Source organism: Rattus norvegicus, chromosome 6, assembly GCF_036323735.1.
Source record: "Rattus norvegicus strain BN/NHsdMcwi chromosome 6, GRCr8, whole genome shotgun sequence".
Lineage (NCBI taxonomy): Eukaryota > Metazoa > Chordata > Mammalia > Rodentia > Muridae > Rattus > Rattus norvegicus.
This window is the reverse complement of record NC_086024.1, coordinates 100,874,391-100,894,843: the sequence shown is the minus strand read 5'-3', so window position 1 is coordinate 100,894,843 and position 20,453 is coordinate 100,874,391. Positions and strand designations below refer to the sequence as shown.

The 20,453-nt window shown below is 44.2% G+C and overlaps 1 protein-coding gene across 5 annotated transcripts; it reads right to left on the bottom strand.

The window, feature by feature from the left end:
• Positions 1-79: 79 nt before the first annotated feature.
• Positions 80-20,447, bottom strand: Ppp1r36 (protein phosphatase 1, regulatory subunit 36). Of its 5 annotated transcripts, none has more exons than NM_001013944.1 (11): positions 20,032-20,128; positions 18,442-18,506; positions 13,136-13,222; positions 11,950-12,047; positions 11,792-11,858; positions 10,885-10,983; positions 4,756-4,890; positions 2,011-2,053; positions 1,507-1,685; positions 1,098-1,286; positions 80-448 (listed from the first exon to the last, which is right to left on the bottom strand). In NM_001013944.1, the coding sequence occupies exons 1-11, from the start codon at positions 20,116-20,118 to the stop codon at positions 262-264; spliced, it is 1,236 nt and encodes a 411-aa protein (NP_001013966.1). In that variant the 5' UTR covers positions 20,119-20,128; the 3' UTR covers positions 80-261. The 5 variants fall into 5 exon arrangements, with proteins under 5 accessions (NP_001013966.1, XP_006240293.1, XP_017449583.1 ...); XM_006240231.3 differs by lacking the exon at positions 20,032-20,128 and adding an exon at positions 19,850-19,995; XM_017594094.3 differs by lacking the exon at positions 13,136-13,222 and having other exon boundaries at positions 20,032-20,447.
• Positions 20,448-20,453: the final 6 nt, after the last annotated feature.

Sequence of the window (20,453 nt, the reverse complement as noted above, 5' to 3'; positions counted from 1 at the left end):
AAGTACCATATACAATTGCACACACAAGTACAACTCACACACATGAACACAAAGAAGAACCAGTACAAGTAGGAAGATGTGCTTTTTAAGAGCTTTCTAAAACTCTTTATTAATCAAATTGTTAACTTTTAATAGAACTTGAGACAAAAATCTACAGTTTAAACAGCTATCTTATGGTAATAAACATTAATCCTGTAAGTGCTGTGGAGAAGCAGTTACTCCACATATAGAGACCTAGGTCAGGAATTGGAACCAACTAGATTACTTAGGGAAGGAGTTTTGCGAAGTTAGTTTTGACATGACCAAATTCAGTGTGTTCTGAATACTTGTGTTATTTCTCTCTACTATAGAAGAATTTCTTCCGCTTGTTTTTCCATTTTCTTCTGATTCAAGGGGGAGGAGAGTATGCGGGTTGAATAGATTTCGAGGTTCCCCCAAGATGCCAACTCTGTAAAGAGAATTTATTGCTGTATGACTGTGAATATCAGTCTGTGAAGACTCGTGCATACATGCACATGCGTGCACGTGTACACACACACACACACACACACACACACACACACACACGCTAAGACATACATACACTTTAAAAAGCCAGTCCCATTTCCATACCACCACTGTGGTCTTATATATCAGTCCAAAACTCAGTCCATAGCATGATTCTGTTCTGGCTCTACTCACATCTCCCCAAAAGGAATTCTTTTTTTTTTTTTTTTTTTTTTTTTGGTTCTTTTTTTTCCGGAGCTGGGGACCGAACCCAGGGCCTTGCGCTTCCTAGGTAAGCGCTCTACCACTGAGCTAAATCCCCAGCCCCCCCAAAAGGAATTCTTAGAACAGACCCTGAGCCCTAAAGAGTATGTCCCTCACTCCTTCAGGCTACAACTATCTGACGTCTAGCAAAACTTCTAGGGATTTCTTTTTTCTAATCCGGATAGGCCTAAGTAGAGATGCTTTGGTCAGGAAGGCAGGGGCTGGCATGGGAATAGATGATTTCTACTGCCCAGTAGAGGAACCACAGTGCCTGGGTCCCTGGCCATCCCAGGCCTGCCGAGAGGGACCACTCACCAGTCTCCTGTGACTCTCTATGGGCTACTTACACGGGCATAACCACAGACTCCAGATTCGTTATGTCCTTCTCCACTCGGGGTTGGAGTTTGATGCCTGCCACGTACTTTTTCTCAGCGATATGCTGAGCTTTTTCTCTGAGAGACGGCAGCAGTGTAGACAAAACTGGGGAGCGCATGTCCATGGCCTTTTTAATGGCTGGACGCTTTGCCATCATTCTCCTGTGGGAGGAAAGGAGGACAGTCATGTCCCATTGTTCTGTTTCTGAGCTGAGGAAAGGCCCAGAGGTCGTAGCTGAGCCAGGTGCTGTGTGCATCTCTAGAGGCTGCGTCTTCAGCTGCTTTAGAGGACGAGGCACATGGGTTATGAGTCCGGGGCTGGCCTGAGCTGCAGACAGACTTCTTTCTCAAGAACACAGAGAAAATGAGCAAGAGGCCGTACCTGAATTGTACCAAGGTCATGCGCTTCTTCTCTCCTCCTGACTCTTCGTCTTCACGCTTCCTTCGAGGAATGTTGAACATATTGGTCCGAAAAAGCCTGCCCACCTCTTCCTCAATCTCTTTCAAGTACTGACGTCGGAAGACGATCCAGGCTATGCAGGTACAGAAGGTATAAAAGGACTGAAAGAGAGAAAAGAAAAACTCCCAGGACTCTGGAATGCTATGAAAAGCTCCCAGTGTCCCACAGTGTCACCATGTAGGCAGGAGCCCAGGTCATCCAGCTGGTGCGTGTCCCTGGAGCTGTACAGTTACAGGGGTCTTCACATTTGTGGGTGGAAAATCAGGCCAACATTCTAAGGTTGTTCTAGCAAACAACATCTTACCGTCCTATTTAAAAATGGATGTTTCCTTTTTATTTTTTAATAGCTATCTGTCAAATGGCTGTTGGTCACTGCTTTGTGCTGATCTCATAGCAAATGAAAAGTCCCCAAAACAAGGGCCTTACCTCAAAGAATTTCCAGTCTTTTTGTGTGTCTGATATTTTGTCCCTGAAATATAACAAATCACAATTATGGGTGATAAGTTCATTGTCCCCAAAATGTAGGATTCTAACTGGCGGCCCTATTACAATTTGGTCTGGAAGGTCCCCTGAGGCCATAGGCCCCTTTGCCAGCTGATGACATTATCAGGTGGCGAGGCCCGGCTGGAGGAAGTGGGTCACTGGGGATGTGCCAGGCAAGGCGGCTCTGTCTCTGGACTCCACTCTGCCTACTTCCCAGATGTCACAACACAAGCAGCTTTCTTCTAGCATGCCCTGCCCCCATGATGCTCCTACACGCAGGCCCAGAACATGTTGAGACCTTCATATTGGTTATTGAATTTCATCCTTCCTCTCTCCCCACGAGGGAGTCGGCATTGTGATTTCCACGCTACCCCGAGGAAGCTGAAGTTGAGGCTGAAGTCCAGTTTTCTCTCTGTATCCCCACAGGTGCTAGCCAGCCACATGTAATTGCTCCTGATGGCCCTGCTACCCCGCCTACTCCTCAAAGATGGCTTTCTTTGTACTTTATCCTTGGAGCCACCCTTTCTGCTGGATGGTCACTGTGTGTGTGTGTGTGTGTGTGTGTGTTGTGTGTTGCGTGTTGCTTGTTTTTAAATTGTGTATGTGTGTGTGTTGTTGCTTGTTTGTTTTTAAAGAGAAGGGGTGGGGGGGAGAGAGAAACAGAAACAACTTGAAGTTGAATGGGAAGGGAGTAGGGAAAACGGGGAGTGATTAGAAGAGGGAAAGTATGATTGAAATATATTTTATAAATTTTATAATTTTTTCAATAAAAATGTTAACTATTAAAAAGACAAACAAATGTTTGTTTAAAACAGAAACACCAATCAACAAAATTCAATATGAATTTCTCAGATTGAATTAAATTATTAGAAAAAAATCCATAGCCAGTAAACAAAAAAAGTTGTATTACAGAAAAACTCAATAATCAATTGTGTTGGAAAATGGAATACTGTTTGTTAAAGAAGTATCTTAGATTCATAGTTCATCTGATATATATATATATGTATATATATACATTTCAAGTAGAACAAAATGTAGCATTTTTATGTTTTTTTTTTAACTAAGAAAGAAGGATAGGCAACTTAACCCAGGAGGAACCTGTATGATTATCAGACAGCATCGGGGACAAGATGGACAAACTCACATCCGTGAAAACATGGACTATCTTCCTAATGTGTGTAAGTGGGAAGAAACCAGGGGAGTAGGACACGTGACCAGTGCTTGTCATGGGACACAGAAAAGCTACACAAATTCCCATTTGGTCATTGGCAAAGGTAAAAAGTAAATAAGTAGATGGATAAAACACCTTGAAACACATCTCTCTCTCATCTCTCTCTCTCTCTCATCTACCTCCTATCTATCTATCTACCTATCTATCTATCATCTATCTATCTATCTATCTATCTATCTATCTATCTATCTATCTTTAAACTTTCAAAACTATTTATCATAAACCCCAAGGTAGCCAAGAAAACTTAGAATGAACGGGAGTAGATTTCTTAACCGTCATAAGCTAAGGTTCCTGGCCCCACATGTGGGAAGGCTGGAGAGGGCTCTGGGCTCTTCTGCTTCTGTTTGCTTGCTTTTTTTTTTTTAAGTACATAACTGTGTCACTCAGGGAGGTCTTCAAGTGATCCCCCTACCTCAGCCTTTCAGCTGCTCCCTACTATAGGCAAGCATTACCGACACATCATGTGTGCCATTAGCCTGGCATTATAGAACAAGGGCGTTTTTAAAGGTTTGCACCTTTTAGTTAAACATGTTCTGGATGATAAGCCATAAGGAAACAGTCCAAATGTAATGTGGATAAAGATATTCAACACAAAAATCTTGCAAAGCAAAACAAATCAACAACAAAATAAACCTTGAACTGCACAAATGTTCACAAAGAAATAGTGAATCAAATGGACAAGCACACACAACAGAATCCCCACAGCCATTGAGACTGTGTACCAAGAATATATGTGGATAAAATACACGTAAAGGACAGTAAAGATTGGTGGGTAGAATGATTTCTCACACACAACTGCATGTGCACGGCTGCTATTGAGACTATACAAGAAAAAAGTAAAAGCAAGCACACAGAAAATGTAGATGGAGCAGGTATCCAGGGCAACCGATTTGGTACGCTCAAAAACAAACCTGCGTCTGAAAACGAGGGATGTCTTATACTCCTCTCTTTTCCAAGTTCACGGTGTGGCTCTTGGGCCGATGTTAAACTAGGAACTGCAGAGTTAACCACCAAAGCTTCCCATCCTGTGAGCCTCTTTAAATTTTAGCTACAGTATGTCAACCTGAGGTAAAAATGTCCCATAGGCAGTGCTGTCTCAGTGGTGGTCCTCACAGCTGCGGTTGATGCAAGAGAAGCAGATACTGCACCCCACCCCCTCATCCCACCCTCCACAACACTGGCCATCACTTGGCCATCTCCTGAGACAGCCATGCACACAGCCCAGGTCCTCAGGCTGAGAAAGATTCCAGAGAGAACAAGTGCTGTCATCCAAAACGGGATACCATTTTTAAAATGAGACTCTGGAATTGTTTCCATACTTACTTGGCTCTGTCAGAGCAGTTACCGTTAGCGCTTGGGACAGATTCTCACCTGAGCCCCATTAAAGGAAATACTGTCTCAAGGGTACCAGAGGTCAAATGAAAAGGTGCCTAGTGGCAGCAAACGCGCATGCGTACTTTCCACAGTTCATGTGATGCTTGTCCGCCATGCCGACGCCCAGCACGAGTTTGCAGTACTTCTGCGCCAGGTACTTCTGTGCGTCTTCTAACTTGCTCATAACCAGCTCTATCTCTTTCTTCTCTACCAGGCCTCTGGGGGTGGGGAGACACAAGGTAGATTAATTCTGGTCAAAGTCTGTATTAATGAGCAAGAAGTACAGGCTACTTGGGAAGAAATAGTAGCGAGTCAACAAACTTCACTCACCAATTTGACTTCCTTGAGTTTTGTCATAGGGAAGATCCTCAAAATCTCCCTTTCTCTTTTTAAAAAAGATATATTTATTTTTACTTTGTTCGCATGGGTGTTGTGCTGCATGTATGTTAAGTGCACTGTGTAGGTGCCTGGTCCCCACATAAGCAGAAGAGGGCACTGGGTCCTCTGGAATGGGAGTCATGGACAGTTGTGAGCTACCACGTGGGGACTGGACCTGACTCCCGGACCTTGAGAAGAGCATTGAGAAGAGCAGCCAGTGCTTGTATCTGCCAAGCCACCTCTGTGATCCCCCAAAGTCATTTAATGACTGTGCCCATTGGAGTCAAGTTTAGGGTGAATGTCACTCGTATAGATCCCTTAGACTCTTTATGTCTCCTCAATATATTCACATTGAATCCTACTTCCTACAGAACACTCTGTAACAAGTCACCTGGGCTAGCTGCTGGGGTATCTGGTGGCTCCCCCATTCCTGCGAATTCCTAAAGCACACAGTGGAGACTGCCACCTCAGCTTTCCTCAGGGCCCTGGTGCTGCTACTAAGCTGAGGGGTCGGTGTCTTAATACAGGCTGCTCCCAGCTCTGAGCTCAGCACCATTTGGAAGGGAACCATTTGCTCTGTCACTACTCTGTGGCTTTCGGCACAGCCCAGCTCTGATTGAATTGCAAATGAGCTTTGTAAAAGACGCTCCTCGGTCACAGCTTGTCTGCAGCCTCATTTGTTTGGAGTACAGCATAGTCCTGTTGACAATACTGTCAAGTGTCACTGGAGAGCAAATGGAATGTGCTCTCAGTGGTGACAAATTACTGCCCCTTCTGAAGCTACACCAACTATATGAAGACAGCAGGCTGGCGGTGTCACAGACCTTTGATCCCAGCACTTGGGAGGCAGAGGGAGGTGGATCTTTGTGAGTTCGAGGCTAACCTTGGTTGCAGATCAATGTCTAGGACAGCCAGGCTACACAAAAAATTCCATATGAAGACATGCCTGAATGGAGAGGGATGAGTTAAGGATACCACGGCCTTCAAAAGGCAGTGTCATCACAGGCCATGAAAAGCCTGTGAGTCACTGGAGTAAAATGAGTTTCTGGAATAAAGTGAGCCCAGGTGTTGTGTAGTCCAAACACAGCTTCTACAGGCAACTTGCGGCCTGCAGGCCAATCCCAGTGCCTGTCTCCCAGCCTTTTCTAAATCCCCTTACCCTACTTTCCCAGAGGTACCACTAGCTAATCCTCCCATTGCAGAAACAAACCAAATGTCACCAAAGCGATGCTTTGAAACACTGTGGGGGGCTGGAGAGATGGCTCAGCGGTTAAGAGCACTGACTGTTCTTCCAGAGGTCCTGAGTTCAATTCCCAGCAACCACATGGTGGCTTATAACCATCTGTAATGAGATCTGATGCCCTCTTCTGGTGTGTCTGAACAGCTACAGTGTAATATAAACATATAAAAAAAAAGAAAAGAAAAGAAAAGAAACACTGTGGACAATGACTCACAACCTTGACTCACTTATAAAGGACAACTATCCTGAGGTACTTGCTCAAAGTACAGATTCCCAATGTGACTCCCCTCCCAGATTCCAGAGAGCATTCAGAAAAATTAAAGCAATTGTTCCTAGTGATTATGAAGCGGAAACTCACATGGTAATAATGTACATCGGGAACCTGTGTGTTAGGCTGTCAGGATGGCTCAGCGGGTTAAGGGTGCTTGCTGTCAAACCTGATGACATTAGTTCAATCCCTGGGACCTACATGGTGGGGAACAGACTCCAGCAGATTGAACCTAGGGCTGCAGAGATGTATCAGTAGTTAAGAGCACTTGTTGCTCTTCCAGAGGACCTGAGTTCAGTTCCCAGCACCCACATGACAGCTGACCTATAGTATCCTAGAGTGCCTGGGCTCACATGCACATACTGCCATGCAGACACACAGGCCCACACACCATTAGGATTAATACATCGTTTTAAAAAACCCTGCTGAAGTGGAAAGAAGGGGGAAGCCATGAAGCCAGAGTGCACAGGGAAGTACAAAATTCCAGAATTCCAGGCAGAGCCCATCTGCTTGCGCCCATATTCCGAACCTGAGAATCACCCCCTAGGATTTCAGTGTTTTCAGTTCTGCCACATTGCTTCAAACATTTATGTGTGAGGGTGGAGGAGACTGAGCGTCATGTAGCCCAGGCTGGCCTTGAACCTACTGTGTAGCTGAGGATAGCTATGAACATCTGTTCTTACTGCCTTACCCCCAAATGCTCGGGTTACAGTTGTATCACCACAATGGGGCTGTGTGTATTAGGTGAGCACGCTACCAACTGAGCTGCACACCCAACCCTTAGACATCCTTAGACACTTAGCACAGTGAGCGGTCCTCCTGGATTGACAAACATAGTCCTTAACAACAACAACAACAACAATAATAATAATAGAGGCAGGGATGCAACTTGGGCACAGGATCTCGTGTTCAAGTCCCAGCCTCACCAAAAATGAAAATCGCAAGACTGACAATCTTGTTGAAAGTAAAATATCGCACACATTCCTGCTAAAATAAAATTTGCATATTTCTATGAAAAAGAAACATTTGAAAAGGAATTTAAAGAGACATGGAAGTGATTATCAGTTTTGGTCTCATAAGATCTCTCTTAGAAATGTATTCTTTAAAAAGCATTACCAAAGTCAGACAGAGAGATTTTATGACTGAAAATATACAGTTCTAAAACAATAAAACAGAACAAAAAATATTCAGTTCTGAAAATCTGAGCTAGGCATGGCAGCACATGTCCACAATCCCAGGCCTTGACAGGCTGAGGCAGGAGGATTAGGAATTCAAGATCAAAGAGATATATTGATTTCAAGGCCATCCTGGACTAAATAAGACCATCTCAAAAAACTTTAAAAAACCCAATATATGGGCTGGAGAGATGGCTCAGTGGTTAAGAACACCCGACTGTTCTTCCAGAGGTCATGAGTTCAATTCCCAGCAACCACATGGTGGCTCACAACCATCTGTAAAGAGATCCGATGCCCTCTTCTGGTGTATCTGAAGACAGCTACAGTGTACTTATATATAATAAATAAAATAAATCTTTAAAAAAAAACCCAATATATAACAAAATATATAAAATAAGTTATCATTATCATTAGTATTAGTATTAGTACTATTAAGTCAGAGTGTCTCACTATGTAGCCCTGGCTGCCCTGGAACTTACTATGTAGATGAATCTGGCCTCAAACTCATAAATATCCACCTGCCGATGTCTCCCAAGTCCTGGGATCAAAGGCATGCACCAGCTGGTCTACAAATATTATTTACCTATCAAAGAAACAGGCAAGGCTCAATCCACAAACATGGAGGGATGAAAGAGAAGCTCTCGTACAGCCAGTTACGATTTAAGGACCTGGCATTAACTAGCTCCCCGTGACTGAAATCAATTCTTTTCCTCTATGCAAAGACCCCACACAATCTATATTTAACTCTCTTATACTGAAGTAAACTGACTAACTTCTAGACACTTGAAAAATGAAAGGTTGTTGTCATTTTCCGAACCCATAATTGAAAATTTGGGCTGGCTTGTTTTCTTGTTCGGCTGTGTTCTGGTTAGTTTCCAGCACATTTAAAAACTAACCGGGAGTCCTTTCTTCTCTGTTACTTATAAACTAATATATAAAAGAAATGTCTTTGCTAGATTAGTAATAAGGCTCAGAGTTAGAAGGAGCACAAGAATATAACCAGTCAAAGAGCTGGTTATACGAATCCCCTGAGCCCAGTTTGGGACGGCTCCTCCAGCCTTGTAAGCCACAGTTGGCTTCAGCTTTTGATGCTGCCATAGAAACGCTTCACGCTCTGGCTGTCCTGCTGGGAAATGCCACCCTGAAATAACACTCATGTTGCATATCTCATGGTGGCATCACAGGGACAGCAGTGTCAGAAGTATTTATCTGGTCCCTTACAAGACTGCTATCCAGGGTCATCTATCAGTTCACAGAGTGTTTCTCCAACTGCTTGATCTGATACAGGAGTTCTATATTTTAAAAACATTCTGTAGCAACAAATTAATGGCTCTACTCGGCATTCCTAACAGCTAAAATCACTGAGCTGACTCCACGTGTACGGGAGAACAGCCTGGGCACTTGGAAAGTTCCACGGCTTGTGAAAGGTCACCAAGCCTGAGAGACATTGTTGGGTTCTGGGCTCCACGTTCCCAGATTTTTGCTCTGAAGTTTGTCTTTCGGCCACCGCTGACTAACAGTGCAGTTAAGTTTTCTTCGGGCATTTTACCCCCAGCTAAATCTACTTAAACAAAAACCAAAAAACAACTACTTAGCTTTTTGTTATCAGATGCTTACAAACCTTTTAGCATGAATTTTGTAAGCATAAAAAAAAAAACCATGAGAAAGGTAAAGTGGGGGGGTAAGGGGGAGGGAGAGAGGAGGGAGGGGGAGGGGGTCGAGCTGCATGGTTCTGTGCTGAGGTCACTAGCTATACTGCCTGCTGAGCACTTAGAGTAATTCATCTGAACTGAGGCCATTAGAGATACCAGACTCAGACTGTGGAGACGGCTCAGCAGTTAAAACATCCTAGGGGCTGGGGAGATGGTTCGGTAGGTAAAGTGGTTGTTGCTCAGGCTTAAGGATCCCAGTTTGGATCCCCAGCATCCCTGTGTAAGCTTGGCATGGTGGCAGGCATCTGTGACCTCAGCTCTGAGGGGAAATGAGACAGACGAATCCCTGAGGCACTTGGCCAGCCCGTCTAGCTGAAAACCAGCAAGCGCAGATTATGGTGAGAGGCCCTGTCTCAAAACGCATGGTAGAAAATGATAGAGAAGGAGCCCGATAGAGACCTCCTGCCTTCACAAACACAAGCATTGGGTGAGCATACTACCCTGCCCATACATGCACATACATGCATACAGCACATGCACACACATGCATGTACTACATACACATATGCAAATGCATGCACACGCATGCATATAACACGCGTATGCACAAAGAATACAACTTTTTAAAAAAGAATTATTTTAAAATACTAACATCCTAGTATTGATTACATATTATCACTGGAATGTTTTTAAGTCAATAGGTTGGATAAAACAATTATTTAAAATAATTTTAGATATATTTCATTTTGTATGTTTAAATTTTTAAAATTTCCTATCATCAAAAATATTAAATAATATTTTAAAATTTCTAATAATGTGTCTTAAGGATATAAAAAGAAACTTGTATATCCTTAAGACAACACATGATTAGAAAATTTTGGGCCTGGCAGTGGTGGCACAGGCCTCTAGTCCCAGCACTTGGGAGACAAGGCAGAGGCAGGTGGATCTCTGAGTTTGAGATCAGCCTGGTGTAAAGAGCAAGTTCCAGTACAGCCAGGGCTACATAGAGAAATCCTGTCTTGAAAAACCAATATAATAATAATAATAACAACAACATCAATAATAATAATAACAATTTTAAATTGCAAATATGGCTTTCATTGTATCTCATCATTGAACGGGGCTGATCTATGCTTGCCGGACTTTTTTTTTCTTTTTTTTAAAGATTTATTTATTTTATGTATGTGAGTACAGTCACTTTCTTCAGACACCAGAAGAGGGCATCGGATCCCATTACAGATGGTTGTGAGCCACCATGTGGTTGCTGGGAATTGAACTCAGGACCTCTGGAAGAGCAGTCAGTGCTCTTAACCGCTGAGCCGTCTCTCCAGCCCCGGACTGTTTTGTTATGAGAACTCCTGTGTGAACTGCTCAGTGAGCATTAAAGCAAAGCAAATTCTCCTGTATAAATGTTTCCTAGACCAGACAGACTGACAGGATGCCACCATTTTACTCAGCCAGTAGTAAAACACTAACGCACACTATGAAGTCTTACTCACACCATGTAGCTTTGGGGCTTCTTTTCCATTGAGAGTCTCTCCAGGTAATAAGACAGATAGTACAACAGTGCCATGAGGAAGCTGTCGAGACTCTTATTCCTATGGGGGAAATTGAAGAAAAAAGAAAACCAGAAAACAGCATCGGGTTTCTCATGAAGAACAATGGGACGCAGTATGAGAATAAATAGAAAGATACAGTTCTAAGTCTATCACACAGTTAACTTACTACCCGTTGTTATGGAGATGTAAAGTGCCTGAAAAAAAGACTCATTCCTGCATAGTAAGATACCAAATTATTAATATATTGTTAATCATTTCACTTTACAAGTATTCATTCTTTAAATAACATATTTCCAATGTTTGTAAAATGTACGGACTGGTCATGGCGGTTCATTCCTGTGACCCCTGCAATCGAGAGGATCTCAGGTTCCAGGCCAGCCTGGGATGCTAAATGGAATTGACAGAAAACTTCTGCATACCATAGCCCTATTTTTTTTTTTTTTTGGTTCTTTTTTTTCCGGAGCTGGGGACCGAACCCAGGGCCTTGCGCTTCCTAGGTAAGCGCTCTACCACTGAGCTAAATCCCCAGCCCCCATAGCCCTATTTCAAAATACAAGCAAAAGTACAGAAATCTATGAAGCAAACACATGCCTCTCCCATGCTTTTGTAAACATCTCATTCTTGAGACGAACTTGTAAACACTGGCTGTCCACATGCAAATTGCTCCTTGCTCTGGGACTTAGCAGCTCCTGTGGCCTCAGGTAGCTCTCCCAGACTCCACACTCTGAGAGGATGACTTGCATACAGGCACTATATGCTCTTTCTCTCTAAGGACAGACCTGTAACCACTTATTAGACAAAAGTTCCCGCAAAAGGGGAACAATGCATGCCATCTGGTCGGCTGTACCTCATAAACGTTGTGAAGGAGCAGACCCTCTGCATTTCAGTGTCTTGGAGGGAAAGCAGCGCAACAACTGGAAGAAGAGAAGAAGGCAGTTAGACAGAGAGGGAGAGCCACACTGGAGGCCGCTGCAACTTGGAATGGAAGAAAGAAAAGTGGCTCACACTTGACGTCATCCAGCGTGACGTTGCCCTGCTGGCCTCGCTTCTCCAAAGTCTTAGCTGACTTTTCATCCCTTGGGACAAACCTTTTATCTGTCAATCTGTTTGAAAATAGAATAGTTTCAAGTGATTTATTTATTTATTTTTTTATTATTCGTATGGGTGTGCATTACATTCATGCGGTGCTCACTGAGGCCAGAGGAGGATGCTGAATTCCCCTGTACAGTTACAGCAGCTTGTGAGCTCCCGGAATCAAATCTGTGCCTTCTGGAAGGGGCGGCCAGTGCTCTTAACCTCTGAGCCACTGCTCTATACCTCAGAGAATATTTTAAAGATTTAGCCGTGTCTAATGTATCCTGAGATGCACAAGGAATTGGCTTGTAAAGTGATAAGAGCTTGAGTGTTATGCACAGTTCCATTTTATGTAGTATTATTTCAAAATGCACTTTATTGAACATTGTATCTATCTTGCTAGAAGTAGAAGCATGCAGGCTGACATAAAAGGTAAACTCAAATAGAGCATTTGGGTTTAGTTTATTTGGTTTGGATTTTCAAGACAGAGATTTTCAAGGTCTCTCTGTGTCATCCTGGCTATTTTGGATTCACTCTGTAGACCAGGCTGGCCTCCAACTCAGAGATCTGCCTGCCTCTGCCTCCTGAGTGTTGAGATTAAGTGCACAGACTACTGCCCAGCTTTCAAATAGATCATTTAAATCACTTAATGAGTTGAGGATGTGATTCAGTTTGCCTAGAATGTATGAGGTCCTGGTTTAAGTTCCAGTACTGCAGATGGATTGACAGATGGATGGATGGATGGATGGATGGATGGATGGATGGATGGATGGATGGACGGACGGACAGAGATAGAAAGATGGATGGGTTGGTGGGTGGGTGGATGAATGGAAGAATGGACCAATGGGTAGGTGGATGGATGGATGGAAGGAAGAAATTCTAGTGTCATTGCTATTTTCAGATTTTAAAAAAGCCATAAAAGTTTGAAATGCACTAGTAGCCATGTTATAAAAGGCATGTCTAGGGGCTGTTTGTAATTCTGGCTGTGACTGAGACGCTGCCTGTGTTTCCCTTGATGTTATTTTCATGACAACTTAGGAAAATGGGACTGGTATTTCTTTGTGTTTGTAAAGACAAGTGAGTCCACTGAGAAATGCCGTGATCCAAGTGAAGCCACCTTTCTGAAGCTGTGCCGTCCATCTCAGCAAAGTGAACCGCCTTCCCTTTCTTGCCTTTCTCCTTCAGTTCTACTGCAGGTGTGAAACTGCAACGAAAAGATACAATTAGGGACTTAACCTTTGCCCAGGGGAAGGAAGATCCCGTGAGGGGCATAGCTCATGTAGTCTGAAGATTGGCATATATTAGCCGTGTTCAACTGAGGACGAGTTTCACACGTGGAGCCACTGTCAAGAGGAAGATTTGGAGGGTGGGGGTAAGAGGAAGATTCACACCTCCAACTCACATTCAGCTTCTAGAACATCACCATCCACAGAACATTTCTGTCTGAACATCTTGTAGTAATGTCATAAATGCAGAAGACTTCCTATGTTTATTGAGTACTGTGACAAGCTAGGCACTCTTAGGCACCATCTCATCCCTCATAGTAACTTTATGAGGATAATGTTACTGCCATCAATTTCTCTCCTGGGAACTGGTCAAGCCAGAACAGGCTCCAAGGCACAGAGTGTGTACTGAGTCACCAGGCAGTTCTGCCTCCCAAGCCATCATAGTTTCCCTGCCCTGGAAAGGTTTTAGCACATTGACACTCTCTCTCTCTCTCTCTCTCTCTCTCTCTCTCTCTCTCTCTCTCTCTCTCTGTGTGTGTGTGTGTGTGTGTGTGTGTGTGTGTGTGTATGTGTGTGTGTGTGTTTTCTTAAAGGGAAAGCATAAAAGATTTTATTCAATGTGATGGTGTTGGGAAGGGCAGAGAGATCCAGGGCAGGGAAATTAGAGTTTGACTAGAGGGCCAAGGATGTGCACTTCCAAGCGGTCCCAGTGAGGTGTGGTCTTATCCTCTATTGTCCCCACTGTCCTGGCTTCAGTCTCCTGCTGTAAGGTATTCTGACAAGTTGCTAGGACTCAGTGAAATCTCTTCTCTGTGACAAGCTCCGGCAACCACATAACACAGGAGTTATACGGGAGTAGTGAGTCAACAGACCATGATGAACAAACACATACTGAGGCCCTACTATGTGCTGGAAATGTCTATGGACAGGAGACTGTGTCTTGAGTAGGGCCAACACATAGACTTTGGAATGCCATGTCAAACACAACAGTTTGGTGGCTTACTGGAGGTTACAGCTTACTTTTCTAACCCAATCAAGTAGCTTCACCTTTGCCCAAAGTCGTGTCTTTTTATTACATTTAGGCACACATGTGGTAACAGGCATTTTTTTCCCCACATTTGATCATCCTTTAAAGATGAAGACCAAGCTTATAAACTCCCATTATCTCCTTCCCAAATCCCACAAAAGGAAATTGTTTGAGAAATAATAAAGTTACTATTATTACTCACAGGAATAATAGTTAGTTTGGTACTTTCTTCTAGGAGGTTAGCCAACCTCTGTTCAATAGCCATGTTGTAATAAAACGTTAGCGCCTAAAGGCTGGAGAGATGACTCAGTGGTGAAGAACACTGACTGTTCTTACAGAGGACTCAGGTTCTATTCCCAGCACCCACATGGTGGCTTACAACCATCTGTAAGTACAGTTCCAGGAGATCCGATGCCCTCTTCTGGTCTCTGTGGGTACTGGGTACATATGTAGTGCACAGACATACAGGCAAAACGCTCTCACACATAAAATAATAAAATAACCTTTGAAAAAGTCTTCCTAGAGCCAGGCAGTGGTGATGCACACCTTTAATCCCAGAACTCAGGAGGCAGAGGCAGGTGGTGAGCTCAAGGATAGCCTGGTCTATAGAGCCAGTTCTAGGACAGCCAGGGCTACACAGGAAACCCTTTGTCTTGAAAAACAAAAATAACAAAAATACAAATAAGAGTTCTTTCAATAATATCCTTAAAGGGTATGCTTTCTCTCAGGAACCACATGAGGAATATTTACTGAAAACTTTTAATGTTTCAGTAAATAATACTAACAAAGGGATGACTGGGCAATTGTAATGTTTGAGCCTTATCTGAAGTCTCATCAGAACAAACACAAACTATATCAGACACTAGGAGCCAGATGAATGCTAATTGAATATTTTATAATAAGGCTTATATCTAGGCATGCACATAGAAATTTGGTCGGCTTTCTATGAAAGCACTTACAGTTTGAAGTACATGCTGAAATATACTCTCCAAAATCAAAATCACTGTCGGTCCAATCAACCCATACATTTAGAACAATTTGATAACAAACTAATAAAAATTTGGACTTACCTGGCCTCTACGAGCACCTCACACTCATACACAGTTAAAAGTAAAACCTAAAATATTTAGTTTATTAATATATTTCATGACTATGAAAGTATATTTAACTTTTTTACCTTTAAACTTATTAGTAATCTTAACTATGAAATACTATGATATGAACACTAAAACTTAGTTTGAAAAGTACTGCCAGGCTGGAGAGGTGGCTCAGTGGTTAAGAGTACTGACTGTTCTTCCAGAGGTCCTGAGTTCAAATCCCAGCAACCACATGGTGCCTCACAACCATCTGTGATGGGATCTGATGCCCTCTTCTGGTGTGTAGGAAGACAACTACAATGTACTTATATTTAATAAGTAAATAAATCCTTAAAAAAGAGAGAGAGAGAGAAGTACTGTGAATTATCCTTCTTTTTATAGAAATTCAGTACATAGAGCTGGGCAGTAGTAGCACATGGTTTTAATCCTAACTCGGGAGGTAGAGGTAGGCAGATCTCTGTGAGTTCAAGGCCAGTCTGGTTTACAGAGTGAGTTCTAAGACAGTCCAAGCCAAGGCTGCAGAGAGGAAACTTGTTTCAAAAAAAAAAAAAAAAAAAGAGGAGGAGAAGGAAGGGGAGGCAAAGGGGAAGAGGAGGAGGAAGGGGGGAGGAGGAGGAAGGGGAGGAAGAGGAAGAAGGGGAGGAGGAGGAAGGGGAGGAAGAGAAAGGGAGGAGGAAGGGGAGGAGGAAGGGGAGGAGGAAGGGGAGGAAGGAAAAGGGAGGAGGAAGGGGAGGAGGAAGGGGAAGAGGAAGAGAAAGGGAGGTGGAAGAGGAGGAGGAAGGGGGAGGAAGAGGAAGGGGAAGAGGAAGGGGAAGAGGAGGAAGAAGGGAGGAGGAAGGGGAAGAGGAGGAAGGGGAGGAGGAAGGAGAAGAGGAAGGGGAGGAAGAGGAGGAGGAAGGGGAGGAAGAGGAAGGGGAAGAGGAGGAAGAAGGGAGGAGGAAGGGGAAGAGGAGGAAGGGGAGGAGGAAGGAGAAGAGGAAGGGGAGGAAGAGGAGGAGGAAGGGGAGGAAGAGGAGGAGGAAGGGGAGGAGGAGGAAGGGGAAGAAGAGGAGGAAGAAGGGGAGGAGGAAGGGGAAGATGAAGGGGAGGAGGAAGGGGAGGAGGAGGAAGGGGAAGAGGAGGAAGGGGAGGAGGAGGAAGGGGAAGAGGAGGAAGGGGAGGAGGAGGAAGGGGAAGGGGAGGAGGAGGAAGGGGAGGAGGAAGAAGGGGAAGAGGAGGAAGGGGAAGAGGAGGAAGGGGAGGAGGAGGAAGGGGAGGAGGAGGAAGGGGAAGAGGAGGAGGAAGAAGGGGAGGAGGAGGAAGGGGAGGAGGAGGAAGGGGAAGAGGAAGAAGGGGAGGAAGAAGAAGGGGAAGAGGAGGAAGGGGAAGAGGAGGAGGAAGGGGAGGAGGAAGAAGGAGAAGTTCCTTCAGTACCTGGAGAGCATACACAGAAAGCACGGTCACATTAGTATTTAGTGAGTATTTAATGTTGGTAGTTAGGATTGTACCTATTTTCTCTTGTGCTGTAACTATTGTCCCTTCTGTGGCTACCCTCCCTGTCTAACCCCCAAGCTTTCCCTACCTAGTTCATAACTCACTGTGTGTGATGTCACAGGATTCCTTGACATCTCAGAAGAAAAAAAGACAAACCTAAATGACTGCTTTGGAAATAGCAAGCTACTCAGAGATGCTGAGAGAAACTTAGTCTATAAAATGCAGATGCTTGCTGGGATGCACCTTAGTGGTAGTATGCTTGCCTGGCCCTGGGCTCAGTACAGTATGACAAAAACAAAACAGAAACATTTAATTTTGACTCTAACGTGAAGTCTTGGAATAATCTGACAATATATCTAATGCCTTTATATTTATAAAATCATATGTGCTTAACCAACTCCTTTCTGAACCATTTAGCTTCATCTGACCAACAGCTTAGGAGACATTTTTATATGAGCCTGTGATCTTTTTTTTTTTTTTTTTTTTTCGGAGCTGGGGACCGAACCCAGGGCCTTGCGCTTGCTAGGCAAGAGCTCTACCACTGAGCTAAATCCCCCCCCCCCCATGAGCCTGTGATCTTAAACACACAATTATTTTCATAACACCCAGCCCAGTCCCAAACCACTGGTAATATAAGGGTAAGGGCTGAGATTTGTGCAAGCAAGTGCAGCTGAGGGATAGAGTGCCTGCTTCGAATGCCTGAGGTGCTGAGTTCAATCCCCAACACAACATAAAACGTGTTTTTTTTTTTTTTTTTGGTTCTTTTTTTCGGAGCTGGGGACCAGTGTATCTTTAATATACAGTTGTTTGGTACATAACTGTGCTACCCAGCTTGGCTTAGATACAAACTCATAATCAGCATCCCGAGGATTAAAACTAGGGTTCTTTTTAAAGCTGATCTTTTTTAAATTTACTTATTTTGTGAGTACACTGTCGCTGTCTTCAGACACACCAGAAGAGGGCATCGGATCCCTATTACAGATGGTTGTGAGCCACCATGTGGTTGCTGGGATTTGAACTCAGGACCTCTGGAAGAGCAGTCAGTGCTCTTGATCACTGAGCCATCTCTCCAGCCCTAAGCTGATGATTTTAATCTTACAAAATTTACTATAAACTGCAAAAGGTGTAATGTCATCTCATTCATTTAGAGTGTAATTCTAGAACTTAAAAGCCAATTTTACAAAGTAGTTAAGAACATGGCCTTAAGCAAAGCAGATCTCCGTTTAAACCATCTCACTCACCAGAGACCTGTGCAAATGGGACGCATCATTTGATCTCCCTCCGGTGCCTTAGCTCTTTGAAAATCTCAGCTCCTTAACTGTAAACTGTTGGGATGTTTCCAAGGGTTGCTTAAATGATTAGCACAACAGCTAGCCCCTAGAAAGCAGCTCACTAGACATTATCAAAACCAGTGTCTTTCAGACTGTTCAGCGAAATCATTATCTTCAGATAGTGGGATTTAATTCTATTTTTTAAGACTTTTCTGGTCCCCATCCCCGAAAAAAAAAAAAAGACTTTTCTGTATGGCTAATCCCTGCCCCCATCACATGTAATTGTCATAAAAATGCTTTTTAAAAAAAAAAGTTACATTAAACTTTACCTTCTAAATTCCAGAGATTTTGTTTCGTCTTTCCAGTACCACATTCCTAGCCGTAATCCACATTGCTGTAAAATGAAATGATTGTGTCATATATAACTAAAATTCACTCTACAGCCTGCATGTCCCCACAAACCATTAATAATTCTAGTATTCCCGCGTTAATTCTATCGAATTAATCACATTCAAGATGTCCTTGAGTTTCTGATCCTCTTCTCTGTATCTCTCCATTGCTAGACTTACAGACATTCGATGTTAAGCCTGGTTTATGTGAAAACAGGGATGGGTGCGTGCTAGGATATCACTCAATCATCTAAGTGACACCCCAGTCTATTTCATTTTATTTTTATGTGTATGGGTGTTTTGCTTCTTGTGTATGTATCTGTACATCGTGTGTGTGTGTGTGTGTGTGTGTGTGTGTGTGTGTGAGAGAGAGAGAGAGAGAGAGAGAGAGAGAGAGAGAGAGAGAGAGCTGGAAGAGGCCAGAAGAGGGTATCAGATCTCCTGGAGTTGGAATTAGCAATGGATTTGTTCCTGCTGGGAATTGAACCTGGCTCCTTTGGAAGAGTAGCCAGTACTTTTTTTTTTTAAAGATATATTTATTTATTCTATATAAGCACACTGTACTTATATATAATATAGCTCTCCTCAGACACACCAGAAGAGGGCAGCAGATCTCATTATAGATAGTTGTTAGCCACCATGTGGTTGCTGGGATTTGAAATCAGGACCTCTGGAAGAGCAGACTGAGTCATCTCTCCAGCCCATAGCCAGTACTCTTATTTACTGAGCCGTCTCTATTGTTTTGTGTTATTTCTTGCTTTTATCCTTTTTGTTTTCAGATGTGGTTTCAAATCAAATCAAATGTGGTGAAGGAGAGAAAGTGGGACAGCAGGCAAGGGGAAGGTAGGAAGAGAAAGGGGGAAGAAAATTTAGCGCAAGGATAGTCACGGGCATTCAGAAGATGCCATACAGCAACCTTTAATCTAGATTTAAGTTAGACTTTCAATAAAAAAAAGGAAGGAAGGAGGGAAGGGAGGAAGGAAGGAAGGAAGGAAGGCAGGCAGGCAGGCAGGCAGGCAGGCAGGCAGGCAGGCAGGCAGGCAGGCAGGCAGGCCTGACAGTTGTCTCTGACGACGTTGTCCCTACTTTCAGAGACAGATTTTCTCAGGGAAGCAGGGCTCAAACCATCAGCCCTTGCTCCCCCGGGGTCCTACCCAGAGCCCAACCTCTCCTGCAGGACTGCCTGTCTCATAACCACGTATGGAGAGGAGTGGACTTTTATAATGATCCGCGTGGGAAGCCAACAGAATTCAATTCCGACAACACACCTCTTTACTTTTGCGTTTGGGGACAAATATGTTCAACTGTTCTTTAAAACTGCAGGTGTCAGACGAAGGCGACGACCCACCTGCGGAGGAGCCCGAGCGCAGAGCACAGGACCAGGACGCCAAGCTCTGCCCTGGTCTCCCTATAGAATCCCACTGGACTCCCACGGTGCCTGCTACACCGCCCGCCGCGCCGAGGGCGGGTCCCGGTCAACACTGCCCTCCGGTTACCCGGCCCGGAAGCGTGCGACCAGGCGGCACTTACGTCCAGTCGGGTAGAGGATTGCCCGACAAACTGCTTCCTCCTGGGGTACAACTCTGGGATGGAGAACAAGGTCTCACCCTTGTACATGGTGGCCGCGTCACCTGGGATACAGCCTCGCCGCCGCCCGGCTGGCGCCGGAGGGGCGGGGCTTCCGCCGGACGAGGGACCCTAAGGACTCCGCGGTTCCAACCCCTGCTGCGCTCGCGGCCTGCCCGGACTTGACGCTTCCTGCAGTAACCCCCCATGAAACCCTCACGCTGTGCTTTGATTGGAGTAACTGGGCACAATCCTGTAGGACAGACCTGTTCCAAACGACCTTGGCTAGCACAATGAAGCTGAAACACAGCGGGTCCTAGCTTGATTTTGGGGAGTTCGATTAATGGAAGAGATTATGGGCACGGAAATAAAATGTTTCTGGGCAG

Coding starts and splice junctions, on each gene's coding strand:
- Ppp1r36 (XM_039112012.2), bottom strand. CDS start 20,276: ATGGGGGGTTACTGCAGGAAGCGTCAAGTCCGGGCAGGCCGCGAGCGC. Junction 1,686..2,010: donor AAGACTGGAAATTCTTTGAG/GTAAGGCCCTTG, acceptor TCTCTCTTTCAG/TCCTTTTATACCTTCTGTAC. Junction 449..1,097: donor GAGTCTGTGGTTATGCCCGT/GTAAGTAGCCCA, acceptor TTCTCTTTACAG/AGTTGGCATCTTGGGGGAAC.